General features: G+C 38.7%; 1 protein-coding gene across 1 annotated transcript in view; it reads right to left on the reverse strand.

Moving 5' to 3' along the window:
* Positions 1-25,520, reverse strand: part of LOC122667557 (protein virilizer homolog) — a 78,657-nt gene that overhangs the window by 33,316 nt on the left and 19,821 nt on the right. Inside the window, exons 3-7 of the mRNA XM_043863883.1 lie at positions 14,070-14,193; positions 5,864-6,532; positions 5,379-5,747; positions 4,947-5,051; positions 4,598-4,780 (exon numbers count right to left, since the gene is read on the reverse strand). Coding sequence (XP_043719818.1) covers positions 4,598-4,780; positions 4,947-5,051; positions 5,379-5,747; positions 5,864-6,532; positions 14,070-14,193 — 1,450 coding nt within the window. The remainder of the gene's footprint in view (positions 1-4,597; positions 4,781-4,946; positions 5,052-5,378; positions 5,748-5,863; positions 6,533-14,069; positions 14,194-25,520) is intronic.

Genomic DNA, 25,520 nt, shown 5'->3' on the forward strand with positions numbered 1-25,520 from the left:
GACACCTTGCGGTGTGAAGCCCAGGTGGTTCGTTGGTGGGATTGGTGTTTGATCCAATCTACACCCTGCGGTGTGAAGCTAGGGTGGTTCTCTTCAAGTTCTACTATCTAGTTTCAATCAAAGATTCAATTTTATTCAAGTTCCTCCATCAACAAGCTGTTGCCAATAATTTTCTGTCATTACAAGTAAGTGGAAGCATCCCCATCCCCATCTGTTGGATTAAATGGGATTATATGGGCCAGAATACCGTGGCGGTATTCTGGACTTTTTTACTGTTTCATTCTTAGTTCTATTATGTGGGTTTAGTCCCACATTGTTTACTTGTAATTCTATTCTCTATTCTCAATATTATAAATTAGAAGCTTGGGGTGATCATTAATCATCCAAGCAATCATTCCTAATTCTAAATCTCTCCACATGGTATCAGAGCAGGTTTGAATTAGGGAATTTTATTCCATTCTCAATTCTGCCTCCCTCCTCCCTTTCAATCTCGATCTCTTCTTCCCACCCCCCTCTTATGTTTTGCTCTTCTCTCTCCATCATTCTCCCCCTAGGGCAGCACTGATGAGGTAATCGACAGACCCAGTTGCTGCCCCTTTTTTACCTCATCCTATGCTACGGTTTTTTGATCGATAGGGAAGAGCTCCTGCTGCCTGCGATATTTGCTTCTTCAGCCTTTTTTTGGATTGCTTCTACACCTTGGCAAGGGACCAATCTACATCATTGAAGACTCAAGAACTGCGGCAGTATTTATCTCTTTGGTTCAGTTCCTATCTCCAACAAGATTGAAGACCTAGATCGATTTCTTTCCATCAAATCAGGGTTTTCTCCAAAACCCTGACCAATATCGATCTAGGAGTTTCAGGTTTCCATTGGGGCTGGTTTTTGGAGGAGTACTTCAGTCCTATTAGAAGCATACTCGATCCCAGTTTCAGCCCTATCTGGTGTTTCTTTGTCAGCAATCAGCCCTCCATCGATTTCAGCCAAATCAGGGTTTGTTTCAAAACCCCGAAAAAGTCGATCTCAAGGTTTTCTCTGTCAGATGCTGCTGGTTTTTTGAGACATCTCTCCCTATATTAAAAGAGGATTCTCCATCCAATTACAGCCCCTATCTTGAAGGGATTCTTGGGTTTTTCATCACTCCAACTTCTCTGTGATCATGGGTGACTCAGCCAATTCTACTCCAACTTCTGTTGGTGATGGCCAAGGCAAATCAGAATTTCATGCCTTTCCTACTAATCCAATCAAATTGGATGGTTCTAATTATTTGCTTTGGTCTAGGTCTGCTTCCTTTGCCATTGCTGGCCGTGGCCTTACTGGTCACATTAATGGCACCACTGTTATGCCAACTGAGACTGGTCATGCTCAAGAAAGATGGCTTGCCAACAATAGTGTTCTCATGTCCTACCTGATTGGTTCTATGACTTCAGATTTGCAATATAATTTTCTTCTCCTTGATACAGCCTCTCAGATTTGGGCTGCTTGCAAGGAAACTTAGGGCATCTTGGCAATGATGCCCAAGCATATGAACTCAGGCAGAAGGTCCTCCACACTACTCAGGGAGATTTTTCGGTCTCCAAATACTATGCTACTCTACGCAATCTGTGGCAACAATTGGACCACTTCTCTGATTTCCACCCTACTACAGTTGCTGATATTGCCTCATATAAGAAGCATGTGGACAAGATCAGGGTGTATGATTTTTTGGCTGGTTTAAATGTGGAGTTTGACCAGATTCGGGTTCAAGTATTGGGCCATAAGCATTTTCCCACACTTGAACAATCCTATGCCTTGGTGCCCTCTGAGGAAAATCTTAGGGCTGCCATGCTGCACCCACCTATTATTGACCAATCAGCCCTCAAGGCGGCTGCTCCGGCTACTCTTGCACCTGTTGGCACTGCTCCTCTTGGTGATTCAACTACAGGGGCTGTTGTTTGTGAGCACTGTCACAAACCCTACCACACCAAAGAGAAGTGTTGGAAACTTCATGGAAAACCAGCTGACTTCAAAGCAAAAAAGGCTGCCAAGACAAAGACAAAGCCAAAAAACAAGGCCCATCACACTGAGACTGTTACTACAGCCCCTACTACTAACATTGGTCTATCCCAGGATGATCTACACGAGACCGAAACCAAAGTTTTCGAACAATGGATCAAATCACCTCCAAAGCCTGGTCAAAGGACCCTATTGGATGGTCCTTTAATATCCTCAAATATGGGAGGAATCTGATGGACAGAATCCTCTCTACAAGGAATCTTGGTTCTGGCTGAAAATACCCTAAAACAGGGGTGCCACCAGGTTCTTCTTACTGGTATTCTGCTGTGAATTTAACCCCAATATTAACAGCACTTAAACAACAATAACAGTAGATGACTTCGTTCCCAAATCACAGTATTAAATAACTTCCAGCAAGCTTGAATAACAGTAGATGAAATCAGTACTTGAGGTGAAAACAGAGCATAGGAAGGGGGGATATGACCTTTGATTTTCCACCAACATGCCTAATCTCTCTAATCACCGAGTTTCTCACTCCTCACTGAATCTCACAGCAGCAAAAGAGGCAACAGCCATAAACTTTTTTCATCAATTCATTGGATGGCAAATAGCCTACAATCAATCAGTTGAATTAAAATAAACGACCTCCTAGTCCTAGCTAAGTAAGTGACCAGTCTCTCCAAACTTACATAGTCGATAGGAAACTTAAAACAAAAAGGACACTTGAAAGGAAACCCTCTACAATAGGTAAGGGTCTTTAGCTTAAATAAAATAACATCTAGGTAAGCCCACGATGTGGGCTGGTAGAATAGGCCCATGAATGGGCTGAAACAGGCCCATGCCGACAAAGGTTTTAAAAGGCTCCTCTTTTAAAACCATGGACACTAAATTGTGGCCCATTTGCCTTTCTTACTATGGGAGAGACACTCCTCTTATAAAATCAGAGATATTTACATAACTGCCACTATTTTTTTTGTTGACCTATTAGAGCTTGGGTGAGCCCATAAGCGATCCAAACTGGGTTTTTTGGAACCCCGGATCACATCACAATGATTACATGCAAAGAAGCAAATAAATCACCACATGAACAGAAAGCTCTCTGAGAGTGTAACTATAAATCTTTAACCTTGGAAACAGCTGTATTGGTGGCATCATTAACCAGTTTTTTAATATCGTTTTCCAAATACTGGATGTTTAGTGACCATGTTTTCAGTCTAAGCAGCAATTTACCGATGAAAAGAAGGAACACGCGTCTTCAGAGAAGCTTTTGAAAAGATGCAAAGAGTAAAGCACCAAAAAATAAAAGAAAAAAAATAGGATTTATATTAAAAAAAAACAATTAAAACAATCACAAGCAGCTAGACAACAGCCAGCTCAAAAGAACTTTCTGCTGTGATACCAAAGAAAAGTTCCAGAAGAATCTCAAATAGAAATCCAACGATATAGCTTTTAAAGCAAAAAGCAGCGTCTACCTACGTCAAAATCAGCCAGCAACTGTACTGATGTCCCAGTGAAAATCAAATAATTAACAAAATCTACATGAACTTTGAAAATAGTTATCTTTCAGATAACCGTATTGAAATAAAAAATATTAGCTGTTTAAATGACCAATAGAATGGTTGAAGAAATTCATCAACTTGACTGAATTGCAAAGCCAGATATTAGAACAGGGGGAGAACCCTCATAGTCAAAACCCAAGTGAAACGGATCTTTCAACATGACTTTTGCAGTTCCAGAATCACCAAGGTATCAAACATTCAAACCCACAAAAGATGAAGTCAAACAAACCTGTCTATAAGTGATTCAAAGATCTGCCTATCCAAGCCACAGCACCTCTAGTACTAAATTCCAGATTTCATGTTGTAACTTTGAAACATTATTCAATAGAAATAATGGAAGTCTACCTACATTGATTCTATATAAATATACCTATGGCAAGGTACCATTATCATGATTATTGGTCCCTCCTAAATTATCATTTCCTATGTGGTTTTGAAAAACATAACCAGCAAAAGTAACTATTCTATCTTCTTTAGTCACAACTTACAACAATAAAAAAAACTTTTATCCTCAATCTTAATGCGCCTACCATGATCTAGGTCACCACTTCTCCAATACCTAATTCTAACCTTTATACATTTCCCTCACCATCCCTCGCACAAAACTTTGATAAAAATCCTCACATCAAAGGAAATAGGGTACCAAAAAAATGAATAAATATAATGGAAAATCAGAAAATAATTAACTTAATCACCAAAAAGGATATCTAAACAACTGACCATCATAGTTGTCAAGGCGCCTAGGCGAACCAAGGGCGAGTGAGGAGTCAGAAACCAAGGCGACAAAGCGTCGCCTAGGCAACCAAGGCGACACCAGAATTTAAGGCGTGCCAAAGGCGCCTGGACACCTAGGCGATGCCTAAGCGACGCCTTGACAACTATGCTGACCATTCAGCTTTAATTTTAACAAATGCATGATCAATAACCTTAACCTCTAACAATATTGTACTAAAGTTGAGGATAACAAAAAGGCAAATTCACCAAATATTAGAGTTCTGACTGGTCCAGATTAAGACAATGAAAAGATTGATAGAATGCTTTACCCTGAGAAGTGATAGCAAATGTGGGTCAATATCCCAATTGGAAAAGCAACATTTGGATGATGCAATCAAGTCAATAGTTGCTTTGTATGTTAACAGTCCTTCAGTCTGACCAAGAATCAATGATCTCCTCACACAAGCCATGGGTGAAGGATCTTCAATTGGACCACATGAATTAATCAATTTCTGCATCAATTGCGTGTCAACATAAATGAATAAAAGAATACACACACACATACACACACACACACACACATATATATATATATATATATATATATATATATATATATATATATATTACATGCTCGGAAAGAATAGCAATTACATTCAGTGAAAAATAAAAACTGACCATGAGCTTTTTGAGCTGAGACCTGGCACTTATGAGCATGCTCAAGAAAACATTTGTAACACGGCCAGCAGTAGTTATACCTCCCAAAACAGATAGTACTGCAGACTGCCGGAAAAAGAGATAGACAATGACAGAAATAGCTATACTACAGAAAATAAGATAATAAGCTACAAGCTCACAGCCAATCATGGTTCTAAATATCGGTATCGTATCAGCATATTGGCCTATACGTATCATTATCGCCGGAGCCTGATACCAATACAGATCGGGTGTATCAGCCAAAAAGTGGCATTTTTGAAATTACGCCCTATACTGCCCGATACAGCCCAGTTCCAGTCGATCTGTATCTGAAATCGTATCGATATCGGCCAAGACCAATACGGACATTCAATAGCGATACCTATAACCTAGCAACCAATTCAAGGAATATACCTCATATCTGGATGCAACTTCATATGAGCGCAAGCGATGAAGAATATAAGTGGCAAGAGAAGCAACATCATGGCACTGCCTTTGCAGTAACAATTTCAATATTTGGCTATAACCTTCACTATTGCCAGCTGGGACATTCACGTTTTCACGAGGCCACCAACCCAGAAAACCTTCACATCCAATGGCATGTCGAGTAGCCCGCTCAACAACTCCCAGTACCAATAATGTGACAGCTGTTGATTTTTGTATCTCAAGATGGAAAACATGCACAAGCTGCTCCATTCCACCACCATTCACAAAGTAAAAACAACTCTCCCTCCAAGGGCACAAGAGAAGAACAATGGACAACACTACAATCATCTTCTTGTTCTGGGGAAAAAAATTCAAGCAATTGGATTACTCCTCTCTTATATTCCCTTCTAACCAAAATAATGTGTAATAATTCAGCTATGGTAGATCCATGAAGAAGGTAGATTTTAAATTACCTGAGAAAGCTGTGGAAGTGTAATAACTGCAGATCCCTTTTTCACACACAAATATTTTTCTAATACCTCACTTAACAAATCAGAAGTACCCAAATCACCTTCAGATTCAAAAATAATGTCCTCCCCCAATATTTCAGCTGACAAGTTCCCTGAATCATGTTGAAGCAATTTAAAGAGTTGAAGAAGTTCACTTCTAGCCTCAATAAGAACACATTGGGATTTTTCTTCACAATTTCTGGAGCAAACCTGCTTGCATTGTTTCAAACTGATATTTGTGCCATGCAAATCACTACTGACATAAGAAGAGACTGCTGATACAACAATATCCGCAACTTTCTCGCTAACATCCCCGAGATCTGACAACTCAAGGATCTTAAGAACCAATGTCACAAATTGCCTTATTTCAGCAGACATATCTGCCTCGGCGATTGGTAAAGATAGTGACTTTAGCGAGGATATAGACTCCTCAAATGCCAACTTTGTTGAACGTAACACGGGAGGGAGATCATCAAGCTTTCCTTCAGAAGGCAAAGAAACAAGGTTCGCTAAAGAGCTATCCAAATCAAAGTCTATGTTGAACTGTCCCAGATCCTCTGCAGTGTTGCCATAGACGACCAAGGTAAGGCTACGGTAGCTGCCTCTTACAACCAAATGATTCGTTACTACAGCCTGCACCAAATTGGTTTGTTACTTTTTAACATGTCCTAAAATTAGGACTTAGGAGACATTAAAGGGCATACCCAGTGCACGAGGCTCCCACCACAACGGGGTCTGGGGATGGTCATAAAGACTTAGGAGACATTCCCTTTTGAATAAAGACTTGCTAAAAATAGAGAAAGGATGACAACTGTTCAGTTTAGCTATGCTGAAGGAAAAGCAATATCCAGCTCAATAAACACTTATGCAATCCAGAAAGATCCACTGATACTGCACAAGCTCCCCAACAAGGAAGTTCATCACAAAATAATAGAAATAAGGATATCAAAGAAACATACAAGCAAAAGTAATAGGCCAACTTTGGTGCCTAAACAGAGGCTTACGTTCACCGACAACCTAGAAACATGAATATTTGTATAAAGAAATGCAAATTGTATAAGCACTGTTAAAGTGTGTATCGTGGAGTGTGTTCTATTGATATTCTATGGAACGGTGTACCAGCATTCAAGTCTACTACCAATGGACACACTCGAGCTGGAAATTCTGCTGCTGGTCCTACTCGATCAGGCTACTCTGTTGGTAGTTCTTTCCGCCCTACAGCTCCTCCACATGCTGATCATAAAGGTAAAGCCCCCATGGACAATAGTGATCCTCACAAGTGTTTCCATTGCAATGAGATTGGACACTATGCCAGGGAGTGCCCACAAAAGCATAAATCTGTCCATGTGGCTAAGAAGGAAGATGAAACCCCTGATGATGACAATGAACCTGGTTTCCATGCATATCCCCCAGATGATGATGATGACTTAGCTAATTACTTTGAAGATTTGGATGGTGATGCTCGAGGTGTTCATGTTATTACCCAAGTCTTGATGGAAGAAGTGGCTGATGATGGAGAGGTAGTTGAGAGCATTCTACAAGAAGGTCAAGATGCTGTTCTTGAAGAAGTGGAGCTCGATGAGAAGGCTATTAGCATTGAAGATCCTATAGAGGTTGATCATATAGAGTTTGTGATGCCACCTTGGTTCTTTGAAGAGAATGCTCCACGACCTGCAGATTTTATTCCTACTGTTTCAGCCTCACAAAAATTCTGCCAGGGAAGTGTTAGAGCTGCTGCCCACATGTTGCCTCCCCCTCATCATCACAAAATTCGTGGACAGGTTTCTTCCAAACAGCATAGCACTTGGACTCCCACTAATGATGTGAAGAAGCTTAGCCCCAAGCTGCAGGGGGGTTGCATGGATTTCACCCATTCATCGGAGATGAATGTTTCCAAGTCGGAGAGAGTTGTAGTAGATCCAAGCGTCCTCGAGTTGAAGAAACCACCCTAGGCATAGGGTCATAGTAGGAGCCTTAGATTAGTTTTATTTTTAAGTTATTAATTGAACCGGTTCAAATTGGTTGCATCCAATTGGTTCAATTTAAGTTGGTCTAATTTAAGTAAGTCTCTTTTATTTTAAGTTATCAAGGGTAGATAAGTCTTTTAACATTTTTTATTTTAAGTTGTTAGGTCCACCCCTCCACGATTTAATGAAGGAGTGTTTTGTTTAGATTAGGATTTGGCCTATGGCCGGCTATTATTAATAGAGAAATCGTGAGAGGCTCCCCCACAATTCAGTTTTTAAAAAAATTAATTCATTTGAGGCCGCCATTGTTGCTGCTGGTTATCTCATTTGAGATTGAGTCTTGTGAGTCATATCAAGACAACCTTGTGAGTCATATCAAGGTGAAGGACCGATGGATCTCTAGTGACTCCTTGCATCTTGTAGATCGGGAGGTTCTTCTTCAAGCTGTCTTCAAGGTTGCTGCCATTGAAGGTCCTTTTTAATCAGCAAGTTATTTACTGTTTCAGCATTCCCATATTCTTCTTAATCCTCCATTAAAACCCATCGATCCTCATAAACCCTAAAATTCCTAAAATCTGTCCAGCCTTATCCCTCCATTCAAATCCATTCAAAATACAACCACATGATCCTCTCATCCCCTCCTCCACTTGACCTAGCTTGCAGCCCCATCCTAACACCCAAAACCCTAATTCCCCCTCATCTCTGTAAAACTCCAATACCCTAAAACACAGATCCTATACTTCCAGCCATCAAAACCTAACCAAACTTCAGCCGAACCACCCCCTCACTACCTAGGACACTCGATCCAAAGCCCCTCCCCAAATTGTCATCCGAAACCCTAAATCCTCCACTTTTCCTAAAACCCGAAACCCTAACCCTAATTTCTGAAATTTGAATTTTTATTCAAACCTTGTTCAAACCTACATATTTAGCTTCCCCTAAACGGCTAAACCTGCCTATTAATACCATATAAGATCCATCTCCAAATTCATAAACCTAACCCTAGTTTTAACCTAAAACTCCCTATTCTGCCCAATCGGCCAGCACCTTTGTGAAGGTCTTCTACCTATATAGGACTACATTACTCCCTCCCTTGGCTTCTCTTCTCTTCTTCTTCAGATTCTGGTTGGTAATCTCCAGTTTTGTCACATGCCACATGGTATCAAAGCCATGAAGTAGAAGAAAAAGAAGGGAAAAAAATCTGATTCTTCCCTGCGATTTCTTCTTCTTATGTTATTTCTTTTCCTTCTCTTCTCTTTATTCACTTTTCCTTTTACTTTTCTGTTTACTAAAGTGCCCAGCTTCTAGTTATTTCTGTAAATATTTTCGGATACAGAAAGAGGGAAAACCAAAAGAAGCATCCGATCCTGATTGTTGGAAGAAGAGATTATGAAGCCCATTGAAGCAACAAGTATGCCACCTTTTCTCGGTGGTGGAAATGAAATTTTGAGGAGGGGCTTTTGAGATCATAGTTCAAAATCTCGTCGAGATCTCGGCGAGATCTCGAAAATCTCGGTAAACTCGAGCTAGTCGAGACGAGATATGATACGAAACAACAAAATGTCAAATCTCAAAAAACTCGACCGAGATTTCGAATATTTCGAGAATCTCGGAGAAATCTCGGTGAAATCTCAAATATTTTGAGAATCTCGACCTCCTCAATACTCATAGAATCATAGTATTGTATTGTTGAGACTTGGGAGCTAAGACATGGAAGACTAGGGTAGTAAGGTGTCTATGACTTATGTATTATTCATTGTACTTAGGTTGGGTGTCTATGTGATATGCATTGTGAACACTTCATTGTATCTTGTTGTTTGTAGTAGAAACTTTAAGTCTTTAACTATTTCTTAAATAATTATTCAATATTAAGTGTATAATTTACTTGTTTTACTTGTCAATTATGTCTCATATCAAACAATGTGTAGAATAGGCAATATTACATTAAGGGTTCAGCCTTTACTGCCAACCAAGAGTGCAAATCCGAAACACCAAATTGTGCTTTTTTTTTTCAATTTGAACCTTTAAATATGTTTATTATGCCTAAAGCAAGCTTACCTTAAAGTTTCGGAGCCAACTATGGTCATATGCCCACCGAAACATAATTCTGAAACATTAAAAAAAAAAAGTACACTATCTCGCCGAGATCTCGGAAACCTCGACCTGGAAGAGACCGAGTTTTAGAACCTTGTTTGAGATCGCCTCCCCATAACTGCAGAGCTATCATGAAATGCTCGGATTCACCAGGTTACGAAGTCCCCACAGAGAAGCTAGGGATTGAAGCATAAAGACGGGCTTCGATTAGCTTTCTTCTATCTGCAGACGTATTCTGATGAAAAGGATAGATGGACAAGCGATGGAATACATTGCTTCCTCCACTGCTTTGCCTTACAAACAACGTTGTCGTATGCAAGTCGAAGGCGACCATGCACTTCGTCTTCGTCTTCGTCTTCATTCAACCCCCAACCCCTTGCGCCAGAGCCTTCTGCCTCGACCGACCGTTATCACTTTACCGCCAAACCCTTCAGCTTCGACATCCCCTCCCTCTTGGTTACCGCCCTCACCCCCAACCTCTTGGTTCTCAGGAACAAAGGTTGAAGACAACCTAGTTTGTGGTTTGCTTGTAAACCTTTTTTTTCAATATTAGCATGGGCTTTGTTTCTCATTCAATTTATATCTATTAAATGTTTCCATCTCAAGTTTACCCTTGCCCTTTAGTTTTAAAACCTTGCTCATCTCTATCCCCTACCTTCCTATGTCACTTTTAATAGCCTTTCTGCCACTCCCCCCTTGCAACTTTGAAAAACAATTGTCATTCTCAACTTTTTTTTTGTACCGGTACTTTATATGTCGATCCAGCCATCAGATTACAACCAATTTTTGCAGCCACATTGTTTGACTGATCACTACACTTGGTCAAAAGATCTGCCAAATCGGATTGGTTTTTTAGGGATTTTTGGTAACCTGGTAATTTGGTGGGCGTGCTATATATATTGCAAAACAGCCATTGGCTCAACTCAATATTTTGGGGATTATTGGTATTGTCTATGAGGAGCATTTGACCAGAATTTGGGAGACATCAGGCTTTATGGTTTTGGGTTGTTAATTTATTACTATTCTGCCCTGTTTGTGTCCTGCATTGGAGTTCTTTACCTACTTGGATCTGATCTGTTGCGGCCATTGATGCTATTGTGGCTTCTCTTGATTATGGGATTTATTGCTATTACGTGATGCTGGTTATTGCTACCATATTATGATGAGTTATCCTTTATTGCATCCTCTGCATTATTTGTCCACATGCAGTGCTACAAATGAGGGGGAGATTGGGGTTATCATCAGATATTTGAAGATTATTATTGTTAATTTCTCTAGTCATCAGCTGAAGATTATTTTTATTTGCTTGTTTGTGCCATCTGGTCGTGTCCTCGGCAACAATATTTTCTTAGATGGTTATACTTGTGGTATTCAGCAACAAACATGATTCTTTTATGTGGTTCCCTTATGCTGCGACTTGTGGTCTCCAGCAACCTTACGCCACTACTGTGGTCTCAAGGAACCTAATGCTGCTACTTGTGGTTCCCAGCAACCTTATGCTGCTACTAGTGGTCCGCAATAACCAGTGCTGCATCTTTACCAATGGTCCACAGTAACCTATACTGCACTTTTATCAGTGGTTCGCAGCGACCTATGCTGCATTTTAATCCGCCTTCTTTGTGAAGATTACTACTTGCCTTCCTCGAGAAGGGCTTATGATGTTGCTGTAATGATATTTTGGATTGTGGTTGGTATTCTCTGATTCTTATTTTGCTCGTGGATGTCTGGAGTAATTTGACACAAAGATTTTTCTCTATTGTTCCTGATGATGATTAGTATGCTTGAGATGGTATTGCTACAAGGATGAAGTTCTCTTTGTGCTCACTGGCGCCTACAACCGGTATATATGTTCAAGACTAGTTCTGCTGTTAATATCTATTCTTGTTGTTCCAAGCTGGAGCCTTTTGAGATATATATATATACACACACACACTCCAGCTTGAGGGGAGTGTTAAAGTATGTATCGTGGGGGTGTGTTCCACGCAACAGTGTACCGTGGGATCATGTCTGAGTTATAGTTTGTTGTCATGTCTATTTAGTTGTTTCCTATTGTGTTAGACTTAAGAGGTTATTTACTTTCATTGTAATTAGTCATTGTACTTAGTCTCTGCTCTTAACAGACTTTCTACAAAGAGTCAGGTACTGTTTTATATAAAGCTGATAGCCAGTTCATGATAGAGTAATTCAATCTATCGTTTTCTGGTTCTTCTCCCTCTCTTGGCTTCTCTTCTTCTTCTTCAGATTCTGGTTGGTAATCTCTGGTTTTGCTACAAGCACAAATTACTTCTAGTTATCATCTTCATTTCATTTACGGCAAAAAAAACAAATCTAGGGGAATCAAAAGCGGGCCGCACTGGTAGGGCCGACAAGACCTGACCGGTTAAATCCCAAATCGGACCAACCATCTAATATACAGATATCTGCTCTCAGGTAATGCTTTACTCAGTCCATCAAGAGTCCTTACCATGCGACCGACCGACAACTCTCTTTCTATATATAATTATCTATCTATCTATCTATATATATATAGCTTTTGGACGCTTTACATTTTTAAGTTGGTTGATGTTATTAACAATTACGGGGATTTGGCGCAAGGAAATTTATGAGTTCTTTTAGGGAGTTTTGGCTCATTTGCATGCATATTGATGATTTTGCTCACAAAGCCACTAGCGGATCCTCGGTAGTTTTTGTTATTTGTTGGATTTTGGAGGAACTACTTCGTTTTGGCTTCCGAAACAAAGGAACAAATTTGGAAACTTTATCATATGCTTGGAGGTCAAGAGTCTCTTTTCATTAAAATTAACATGAACAAAGAGTTCAGGGAAAACCTGAGTCTGTTGGCTTCGTTTGCTGCAAATCTCTCACGAGGAAGTTGTTCTAAAACTCAACCCTCAAGAGGGAACTCTACTACAACCAATTGCAACCAAGAGATAGTTTTGAAAGGAAATGTTCTCCATTGTTCTGCCCCAAGCTCAAGACTCTTGAAACTTGGGTTTGATTTCTTCAAATAAAAATGCGCTTTTGCTCACTTTCACTGATTCAAACCATCTATAAATTAACTCTTCTCTGAGAATTATTAATTAAAAAATAATGTTTATGATCTGAATTATGAAGAATCACATCCCTGAATTGGCTGATGGATTTACTTGCTCTGTTTTCTTTTCTTTTTTTCTTTCAGATTTAATAGTTTGATGTGTTTTCTGTATTTAATGACAAAAGATGACTTGGCTAGGCAGCTATGATTTGTGTTTTTGCTTCCAATTTTCATAATAACATAAGTAAGATGAATCATATGCTTTGAACAGTCTTTTATTTTGGATTTTTTTCTTTGCTTCCATAATATTTTGTTAACAGAATCAGAAATATAGTAATGGCTCAAAACAAAAGCAGTCTTATTTTAGTTTTTTTTTTCTTTGCTTCCATAATCATTTGTTAACAGAAGCAGAAATATAGTAATGGCTCAAAAACATTTTCTATTGCTGACGCCCCCAACTTGACTTTAGTTTGTCATTGTTTGTATGAGAGTTGTAAAGTAATCATGATGTACTAGATTTTATTGCCCAACCCCCTTCCCCCAATATGAATGAAAATATTGTCCTATGGGCTTTATTTATCTTAAATTAGATGGTATGCTTGCTTAATTGGATGACTTAGATATGGTGTATTACTCTTTAAATGTTGTGCATTGAAGTTAGAATGCTACATTTAGCTTAGATCCATCAAGTATATTTTTTTAATATATTTCTATTGACTGAAAAAAGTTTCACCAAAATGCCAAATTACATCATCAATATTCTCCAATTTCTTCAAAATCATTTCTGTTCTTATCCGTTCATAACAATACATTAGTTTCTATAAGCTATGCTTAAATTAACTAACTTCCACCACATATAATAACTTCCTTAAGTATACAACCTGTTTTAATACACCACAATACCACAAATCTAAGTGGGAAAAACTACAGACAACAGAAACAATCACGCTAAAAATGTCAAATGCCTCAATTCAGATAAATAGTAGGAAATAATAACAAGAAACATCCAATCAAATGGATGACATTATGAGATATAAAGTTGATGATGGAGAAAAATAATTAATCCATAAACTACCTCCACTTCTAGCATATTTGATGAAGAATGAGAATATAAAAAAGGCTGGCAGAGGCGCCTAAACCTGGTCTCCCCTTCACATTGAACAAAAACTTCCAAAGCAAATGAAGGAGGTGAAGTGGCCCTGTAGATAATATAAGACATAAGAAAATTCATATTAATTTTTTCAGGGATAATTTAATACATTAACCCATCAAGCAAAAAACCTTGAAATATTTTTAAAATCAATTTAGAACCTAAAAAAAAGTCACTAACAAAGGGCAGAATAACCTTTTTCAAGAAAAAGAAAAGGCAGAACAAAACCAATCTTTCCATGATCAATCCAACATAAACCAAAACGAGGATACCCTGGCCTCACAATACTATTACTATATGCAGCCTACACAGAAACAGTGTACCATAAATCTGTATATAGTTATGGACAGATTTACAAACTCTATACATTTTAAGGCCCAAAACATAGCCATCTTCTTAGCTTTAGCAGCCACTCTGTTGGTTCAAAGTTTTGGTTATTTTCAATTTCTCTAAAGGGCTGTAATTTGACTCTGGTCAACTTTAGTGTAACTTTGGGTTCACCTTCAGTCATCTATTTATATCCAAACTTAGCTTTAATCTTTCAATATTTTATTTTCAAAAGCTAAAGTTTAGTCAGGTTTATCTGTTGCTTTTTCCCATATTTTTTTTATGTTGAAACTTATCCCATTCGTATGATCTAATCATCATCTCAAAGATCATTCAGTTACGACACGAAGATTTGAGGAGTAAAATGTAACTCGGGAGAAAATTGGCAAAAAATATTGGCAACTATCAATTAGTGAAGTTGTACATCTGAGTCATCATTTATTAATAAAATTGCTGTGATTATCAAAAACTCTTATCAATTTGTCAAGGGATTCCCACTTTCACTTTTTCTTTTGACAATTGAGAAGGCAAACTTTTAGTTCCAATGTATTTTCCATATTGGATTCATTTGGTATCTTATCATTGTAGATTCCTCAACACCACTGGCTCAACTTCAAGAGCTCCTTGTACCATAAAAGGATGCCTAGGAAAAGCAATCCTTGTAATTCATATTACTTTCAATTGTGTTTAGAGATCTTAAAGCCCTAAAATTGATAGATCAACTTTTTGTACAAATACCCTTGCTGTTGAAAGCAATAATTTGCTTATGGTCCCAAAATCCATAATTAATTTACACTATTGGTTGTCTGCATCAACAGGGGAACAGCATAAAGGACTTGAGCCTGAGTGAAAAAGAACATTAGGTTCAATGATTCAGTGAAAAAGATATGTCAAACCGAATGGAGGAAGAAGATACAAGTAACCAACCTCAAGCAGTTGGCTAACGGCAACTGAACTACGGAAGTAAGCCACAAATATAGCCAGAATGCAACAACAAAAACTAAATGTTCAAAAAATATCACCGTGAACAAATAAGGGGAAAATATTCCAGCATACTCCAAAGGAAAGGGAAGGGAGTTCAAGTTCAGAATCAAGCAAATTCAGGTGCATAAGCATCTCAGAACCCAGTTGAAGAAGAGCTACCCAAAGTCTTTGCCCCAGCCATTGCAAAGTCCGTTTGAGAGCCAATAGTTTCACTTACAGTTTCATATTGAAAAAAATTCCATAAAATATATATATATATATATAATAGTGTGGAATCCTGTGGAGTCCCATGCAACTACTTTTTCTACCACTTTATTGGACTTTGAGAACTTTACGGCGGAGTACTCGGAGGGACTTCAAAAGGAGACCCTCACCCAGAAGTAAATCAACACGCCCTGTGTTCTTTGCCATGTGGAAGGATTATCTGGAAATTCTGACTAGGATGTGATGCAGTAGCACTAGCCTGGTTGGACCGAAATGAGCCAGTTTGGAAGCCAAAGTCTAAACTTGGTTTTCATTGCCATAGGGGCAGTTGGTGTATTTCTTTTTAACTGGGTTATTTTTATCAACTCATATTATTATTGTTATATGATAGAGTTGGTTGTCAATAGGTAGGAGTCCAATATAGATTCACATTCTGTTTCAAAACACGATTAGGAGTAGTTCAGTTACTCATTGAGTTGATCTATCATCTATGTATGCATGTAATCAACGATTTTAAGTTGATTGAAAAAGATTGAGATTCATATGCTTGCTGTGTGACAAGGGTTATAGATAGATTGACTTGCTCTTCTCCCTTCCAGTGCAACTTCTGTTTTCAGGTTCTTCCTTTCTAGGTCTAATTTCCTCCTTAAGCTTCCGTTTATGCTTCATCTGTTTCTATCTTCTTCCTCTCATATTTCTTCTCCTTCAAGTCTGAGTTTAATTTATTTTGCAGCTATTCTTTGTTACTGGCCATACTAGTGGTCTGAGAATAAGTGGCTAGAAACTCCATCAATTCAACTTAGACCAGACTGAGAGTTTGGGGAGGTCTTCCTCTGAGGGACGCAACTCATCTTACTGAGTTTCAGATAAAAAATTATGGGGGTTGTGAGAAACACAACTGGCTGCAACAGTTCTGTCTGGGTCAGTTTCAGGGCTTGTTAAATATTTTTATAGTTGATTTTCAGGGTTGCTGTTCGTTGTATTTGGGAGACCTAATAGTGAGGATCAAACCCTAAAGTTTCAAGTTCAATGAAGGTGTAGGAGATCTCTCATTCTCTCCAAATCAGTGTTTGGTCATGGATCCTCGTTCACGGTTCTTAGGTAGAAAAGTTAGTTTCCAATTTGCACATAAGGACAGCTTCTCTAGTTGTTTCCTTGAAAGGCCTCCAACTCCAAGTTATTATTTCCTAAGTTGTCCCCGGTTCTGGTTTAAGTTCCAGAAAGGTCCTTCCCTTCATAATTTATTTGCCTTTTAATCCAGATTGTGATAGTTGAAAGAAAGACTTGACCTACTTTTTGCTCAGATCAGATCTTTAGATCACGAGATATATGATTTCTCTTATTCTGCAGTATTTGTCTACCCTGCGGTTTTGCTGGTTTGCTGAATAATGCATGTATTTGCTCTGCAGCTTCTACCCTCTGATACTGTTCTGTTCTTGAATCCCTTATTTGTCTTCTATCACAATTGGTGTTTAAAGTGGTCCGTTTCTTATGTATTTTCCTACAGCAACAAGGAATTATTGGTATCTCTAAATCCAGTCATTGGAATTCCAAGATCTTTTGATGGTTTCTTCTATACGGCAGATGTCGCACTTTACCAGAATTTGATCTGGTTCTGATTTGTGATAGTGAGTTCTTGAAGTTCATACTTTATAAGACTTCAAGTTTCTATTTTGATAAAATTACTGCTGTGTGTTACCCAGCTGTTAGATCAACTCAGTATTTTGGGGATTATTGCTATTGTCTGCAAAGAGCATTTGACCAGAATTTGGGAGACATCAGGCTCTCTGGCTTTGGGTTATTAATAATTACTATTTTGCCATGTTTGTGTCTTGCGGTTTGTCATCTGCTCTCTGTGGCTGCTGTTTCTGGATCTATTTTTGTAATTTATTTCCTGCAGCTGGTGGTTCTACTTCCTACAACTGTGTTTCCGCCCTGCTTTGTGATTTGGTTCCCTGCGGCTGAAATTTCTAGTTTTATTAGGCAATTTGTTTTACGGAAGGAGTTATTAGTGGCTCTTGCTTTTCTTCTCTTGGTTGTTGCTACGATATATTTTGGTGTTAAACTCCCCTCCATTATTTGTCCACGTGTAGTGCTACACGTGAGGATTATATTGGAGATTCTTATCTGCGATATTTGAAAATTATTTATTAATATCTACTCATGCCATCAATATAGCTTCATCTACTTGTGTCATCAACATAGCGTCATCTACTTATTTGAAGATTATTATTTGCTCATGTCATCAGCAATGCGTTTTCTTATGAAGATAGTTATTGTGGTTCGAAGCTACCTTAAGTTGTTACTTATGGTTCGTAGCTACCCTATGCCGTACTTGTGGTTCGCAGCAATCTTATGTTGTTATCTGTGGTTCACAACAACCTTACGCTGTTCTCTGTGGTTTGTAGTAACCTCATGTTGTTTTCTGTGGTTTGCAGCAACCTATGCTGCTCTTTTATCTGTGGCTCTTAGCAAAGTATCCTGCTCTTTTATTGTCTTCTTCGTGAAGATTATTACTTGTCTTCTTTGTTGTTGTTGTGGTTGTTGATTCGACACGAATACTTTTCTCTACGGTTGCCGCTGGTGATTGGTGTGCATGTCTGGAAATGATTTTGTCGCAATTCTGTTATTGCTGACCACTAGGTTCTATGATTGTGTCTCTTCAAATTGGTTCTACAGTTTATGTTTGTTCTTGTGGTTCCAAGCTGGAGCCTAGGGAATAGATATGCTCCAGCCTGAGGGGGAGTGGTGAAAATTTGGTCACATTTAGTTATGATAATTTTTATTAAGTACTGATGATGTTTATAATTTGTGGTGTGTTTAGATGAAGTTGCAGTAGTCATGATGGTTTTATAATACATGATTACATGGTGAAGTTTAGATAGAGTTTGCCTGTCATAAAAGTCTTTTATGTTTCTTTTTCTAGTTAGTATCAACTATTATAAATTAGATTGCTGCCTGCGGTTAGACTATCTCCTCTAACCATGGCTCTTTTATCTCCCTATACGTGATCTCCTCTCTCCTCTTTCCCTCTCCTTCTCCCTCTCCCTCTCTTCTACATTGTTCCTTCTTCTCCTCTCCTTCTTCACAGGTCCTGATTGTTAAAATCAGGTTTTGTCACACATATAACACTAATCCTTTGCATAAAGATGCTTGAATGTCATGTGCCTGTGCTGGTGAAGCCTCTGGGCTGCCATCCTTTAGACTAGGGTTTGAATCTCTCTACACCACCTTTAAACAACGAGAACAACTCAGCTTTATCCCAACTAAATCGGGTCAGCTACATGGATCCTTGCACTCCAATTAGCTCTGTTTGAGGCCATAGTTGATACAAGGCCTAGGCTATGCATGTCTTTCCCCACTTCTCCTAGGGTCATTTTAGGTCTGCCCCTAGCTCTTTTAGTTCCTTCAATCTGAATCAAATCACTCCTCCGTACTAGAGCATCCAAAGGCCTCTGTTGAACATGGCCATGCCACCTCAAATGACTTTCTCGTAGCTCTTCATGTATTGGAGCTACTCCCACATCAGCTCTAATATGATCATTCCTTATGTTATTCTTTCTAGTTTTGCCAGTCATCCAACTCAACATCTTCATCTCCGCTACACTGAGTTTATCTATAATGCTTCTTAACTGCCCAACATTCCGCACCATACATCATAACCAGTCATATGACTGTCCTGTAAAATTTTCCTTTTAAATTTTAAAGGAATATATTGATCACACAACGCTCCAAACGTACCTCTCCACTTCATCCATCCTATTTTAATTCTCTGTGAAACATCATCCTCTATATCACTAATGAAGTCTTAGATAGGTAGGAGACCTACTAGGAGCCAGATGACAGGATCAATAGCAAAAGGAGTTGCTGGTTCGAATGGACAGCACCAGGTTTTAGGTTAATTCTAGGGTTTAGGATGGGAATTTGAGAATAGGTCTTATATGACGTTAATATGCAGGTCTAGGGTGCTTTTATGGCATATAAATAATAGTATTTGGGAAGGTTTTAAAATTCTGCAATTCTAGACAGAATTGATTTGTAGGTTTTGGGTTTTAATGGAGTGGAGGAATGGACATATGCAGGAAATTAAAATTACTTACTGGTTTGATCTCCTTCAAAGGCAGCAGCAGCAGCTTGAAGAAGCTCGATTGAAGAAGAAGAAGAACCTCCCGGTACTGGACAGACGCAAGGAGTCGTGAGAGTCCACTCACCCTAACACCTTGAGATCCACAAGGCAACACTCACACAAGAGAGCAAAGGCAGCAACAAAGGCAGCAAGCATAAAGCTGAGTTTTTATTAATCAAAATTCGTATTCAGTGCTGGCCTCCCTTACAAACTTATATAGAAGACTCAAAAATAGACTTAAACACTAAAAAGAAATGGCCTGACCCTATCCCTAACCTATTAGGAAACTTAAACTGACTAGGAAACTAGAATACTAAAGGAAATAGACTCAAAACATGGCTGGACTTATAGAGTCCTAATCCAGCCCAACTTACATCACATAACCACTTAAGTTGTCACATGACCACTTAACCAAGTCACATGATTACTTAAATTGAACCAATTGGATGCAACCAATTTGAACCGGTTCAATTAAAAAACATAAAAATAAATTAAGTATTGGGCTAATCCCATATGCAACCTATATACCCCTAGTTTAGGCTCATTAAAGTGGCTTATTACATAGAAAACCCTTGGGGATCAAAGGCCCAACATATGTATATCCCAACCCTAGACTTATTCCTAATAAAATAAGCCCATTTGGGTGATGAATCTGCATCAATCACCTTCTTTATTTATGATTGAGCCCAGATGCCCAAAATAATCACTTTGCAAAATCTCCCTCCCATCAATTTTCACCACCTCATTATTTGTCCTAGTGTAACTAAAGTTACACACCATATACTTCGTCTCCGGTCTACTTATGTTAAAATCTTATGATTCCAAGGTATCGCCATAACTCCAACTTGGCGTTAATCCTTGCTTTTGTCTCATCCACCAAAACAATATCATCAACAAAAAGCATACACCAAGGAACTTTATCTTGAATGTCTCTAGTTAAATCATCCATGATAAGTGCAAACAAATAGGGCTTAAAGCTGATCCTTGATGTAACCCAATTGTGATCGGGAATTCACTACCTTGACCCCCTATAGTTCTTACACTAGTCACCACAGCATCATACATTTCATCAATTATGTCCCCATATTTACTTGAAACACTTCTCTTCTCTACTGCTTGCCAAAATAAATCTCTAAGAGCTCTATCATAAGCTTTTTCTAGGACAATAAAGACCATAGAGAGATCGTTCTTGCAATCTCTAAATCTTTCCATGAGTCTCCTAAGTCCTAAGTAAGTAAATTACTTTTGTCGTGGATCTTTTTGGCATAAAACCAAATTGGTTCTCCATAATAATAGTTTCTTATCTCAAGTGGGTTTCAATAACCCTCTCCCATAATTTCATAGTATGACTCACTAGTTTTATGCCCTTATAGTTATTGCAACTCTGAGTATCACTTTTATTTTTGTAAATTGGAACCACAATGCTTCTCCTCCATTCATCTGGCATTATCCTTGTGGATCACCCTTTATAGATATATTAAAATGTTCTAGAATGGACATCTTGGGCTGAGCTAAGCCCTGACAAGCTGGCTTAGGTTTAGATTTCCTAGGCTTGAGTTCTCAAAAACCCAGCCAAGCCCGCCAAAGTAAATATTACAACCATCAAATTCAAGATAAGAATATCCAGATGTGACCATAGAGAGCGAGCCTTGGTGCAACGGTAAGGTTGCTCTATTGTGACCAAGTGGTCACGGGTTCGAGTGAAACAACCTCTCTGTGAAAGCAAGGATAAGGCTGTGTACATTATGACCCTCCCTAGACCCCGCAGTGGCGGGAGCCCCGTGCAATGGGTATGCCTTTTTTTATTATCCAAATGTGACCATGTAAAGGAGATCTGCATATGATACACGCTTATCAACATAAATAAAATCAAATAACCAATAAATCATTCCCCACCCCAAAAGGGGGAAAATCCTTTATAAAATCTTCTTAGTGGTAAGAAAATAACTTTTTTATTTTCTTTACTTCAATTCTGAAACTATACACTCAAGGAACAACAAAAAACCACATGACGAGGGGAAAAACAGAATAGCCTTGCCGCTGTGAAAAGAGAAGCAGATGTATGAGTTTCATAGCTTCTTTAATATTCAGTACGATGAAAGAGTGATGTAGGACAAAACATGAAGAAAAAGAGGCCAAAACACTGTTCAAGTGAACAGTGTCACAGCCCCTTATTTTGCCTTGGTGGAATATTATTAGAAGATTCTGTGGGGCCCAAGATCAGATTGCATGATGTACAAGCCGCCTATCCCTGTGTATTGGTGTCCTCCATTTAGTGCGGTGAAGCTTAATGTAGATGGAGCTTGTAGAGGGAATCCGAGAATGGGGGGAGGAGGGGTAATCATAAGAGATTAGGAGGAGCGAGTGTTGGCGGCTTTCGCTACAGGGAGTGTACCAATTCCATTGCAGAATTCAGAGCGATGAGGGATGGCCTCAAACTTTGTGCGGAGATGGGCTTTTTGGTAACTCACATGAATTCGGACTCATCCATGGTGGTTCATTGTATTTCCAGTAGAAGATGCAAAACTTGGAAAGCTTGGTATTGGTTCTAGGAGATTTTGGATTTAGTTGATGCTCTTTGCCCGAGTATAGCTTTTACTTTCAGAGCATGGTTATCAAGACGCCTTGCTGCCATGGTGGTGTTGCCTTGAATTTTGCCCCTCTAAAACGCCATGGTCGCTTTCCCGCCTTGATAACTATGTTTCAGAGAAGGAAACAGGGCAGCGGACTGGTTGGCAAACTTGGTTTTTGATTCGGCAAGTAATTGTATTTTTTATTCTGATTCAAATTCCGCTGAATCTTAGGCGAATATTGCGTGAGGATGCGGTAGGTATTCCTATATTGAGAAAGCAGTAGTTGCCTGTGGGGCGTTGTAAAGGGAGTGCGATTTTTTCCGAGTGAGTGATTATTGATTGTTCTTCGGGTTGGGGTAAGGCGGGAATGTCTCCCGCTTGTATTTATTTATTTTGATTGTTTCTATTTGTTAGAGAATATAGATGATGAAAACTAGAACGGAGAATGGAGGAAGAAGATGAGGAAGAGGAGAGAACTGTTCAACTTATCAGTCTCCCTCATAATGCTTGTATTTATAATCTCAAATTACAATAAAAAGGGGAACTCCTAATCAGATTAGGAATTCCTAATCATGATAGGATTCCAAGTTACAATAGGAAAAGAACTAGAACTAACAACTCAAACTGAAACTAAGACTAACAACTCACAGTAGAATTAGGACTTGACATAATTAGAAACTAGGACTCCAACTAGGACTAGGAAAATAGAAGATACACATATCAACCAAATCACTATTCACGTGAACAGTGTCACATGAACAGTACTTCAACACTCCCCCTCAAGCTGGAATATACAAATAAGTAAAGAAAGAAGATCCAGCTTGAACTAAAAGGGAAAAAAAAAAACTCCATAATAATGCAAACACTCCCCCTCAAGTTGGCGCATACAAGGTATTAATGCCCAACTTGAACAAAATGAGAAGAAACTAAGTTGCAGCAGAATCCAGCTTGACAGATGAATGTAGCTCCCAAATAAACCTTCAAGAACTTGAAATAATTGATCTCCAAAACCTGGATAGACATGATCAGCAAACCAGGACTATAATTTCTTCCAAAAAAAAGCAACTTTTAACGATCTTCAATAGCTAACCAGTGATGAATCTCAAATTGTCAGAATGACATAAAATCTTGAAGTTAAATAACTAGAGCAGCAAGTAGCGAAAACAAACGGAATCAAGCAGCAGAAACAAACTATATCAACCCAACTGAAAGTCCTCAAATAGGCAACAACCAAATATCTTCAATACTCTTCAATACTTCAATCTCCCCCTTACGGAAAACTCAACCCAATAACGAAGGATACCCAATGGCAATGGTGGAGAAAAAATGGTGGAGAAAACTGATCTTCTATGTTTTGAACCAATGTTCTTGCAAATTTTGCGTTCTGCAATGTCTGCAGGTATACTGTACAGAATCCCCCCCTCACGTGTAGTACACATGGACATAATAGAGATGATGTAAGAAATAGGGCAAAAACATAATATTTCAGAATTTTCCAAAGGTGCTATGGGTAAGTAAAAAGGAAGGAATGGCAAAAATATAATTTACCAGAAGTTTCCAAATGTGTTATGGGTAAATACCAAAGGTATGGGATATGAAGGGAATTAGAATTATTGAAAGAGAAAGGTGTTGGAAAAAAAATGGCATGGCTGTAATTTGGTGGAAATCCACTTTTAAATACAATCCAAGCCAAAGGGCAAACTGATAATAAACCAGAATTTTAAGGGTCAATTGGGTAGTCAAATAGGGGAGTGTATGAAAAAGTAATGGCAGTTTGGTAAATAACCAGATTTTTGCAAGGGTCCCTTGGTAAATAAGAAAGTAATGGGTCTTGTAGGGAATTAGATTTATAGATGAGGGACATACTTGGAAGGAGCAAACTCTTAATGGCAAGATGTAAATAATCATAAGAAGGATGGGTACCAATAAAGGTAGGGTAGTAGGCTAGTAGCATTAAATACCTAATAAGTTAAAACTTAAAAGGAAAAGGAAAACGAAACGTGAGGAAGGGGGAGTCAACAAGAGGTAACGTGATATGGGTAGTGACATAAGATGGGGTTAATATGGGAAAAATAGGTTAAAATAAAATAAAAGGAATCATAAAGAAGGATGTTAACTTCTTCCTTACGACTCAACAGAATAAGCAAATCCAGCGGAAACCCAACATGATTCAGTTAATAGATCTCTCTCTTGCAAGCTTGGTTCAACCTGAAATTTAAGATGTTGTAACGTAATACCAGGGCCTATTGATTCCCACAATATTGAGTCCAGAGAGTAACGATAGAGTTGAAGTGGTGATTCTGAAATCAGCCGTGGCGGTAGTTGCAGTTCAGATCGAAACCAGGGAGAAACCATAAACCAGCAAGTGATCGATGCAGCCAGTCAAAGAAGAACCAGAAAAAAATAGTTCGATATTTGGAGAAATCGATTCAAGAGAGTGAAAACCTTTGATAGATGCTGTCCAGGGCTACTGGAATGAATCTCCAATAAGAACAACCAATCTCCAAGGCAAAAAAAGAGACTTGGTCTTCAAGGGAATAGAGACTCCAAAAAACGCAGGTGAAGAGGGGCAGCAGCTACCGCAGGAAAAAGAACTTCTTCAAACCATTAATTGATGAAGTTGAGTGTCTCTCTTGATGGTAGAAACTCCTCCAAAAAATTACTGCAGCAGCAAGCAAAGCAGAAAATCGACTCCAGGAGAGCATATACTCCATCGACCAAACCTTCAAACCAACAAATATCAGAAACCATAACAGGGATCGCAATAATCGAAGAACCAATGAACCCCTCAACATCAAACAGAAGGGGTTTCAACAATATCAAAACGCCATCAACAATCTACTACTATATTCAGCGATGTCAGAACCCCAAAATCGAAAGCAGAAACCAAACAATCCACGCGGCAGAATGAACACCACAACCAGCAAACCTTCGAATCAAATATGTATGATTCATCATACGAAACCCTAGTTCTTCTTCTTTTATGAACTAGGGTTTCCTTCTTCAAACCAAAAACATAAAACGACTCTTAAAACTGCTATTATGGAGAGAATTAGTACTGGTTACAATAGCTCTGATACCATGTTAGAGAATATAGATGAAGAAAACCAGAACCGAAAATGGAGGAAGAAGAGAGAAAGAGAAGAAGATGAGGAAGAGGAG

Source organism: Telopea speciosissima, chromosome 7, assembly GCF_018873765.1.
Source record: "Telopea speciosissima isolate NSW1024214 ecotype Mountain lineage chromosome 7, Tspe_v1, whole genome shotgun sequence".
Lineage (NCBI taxonomy): Eukaryota > Viridiplantae > Streptophyta > Magnoliopsida > Proteales > Proteaceae > Telopea > Telopea speciosissima.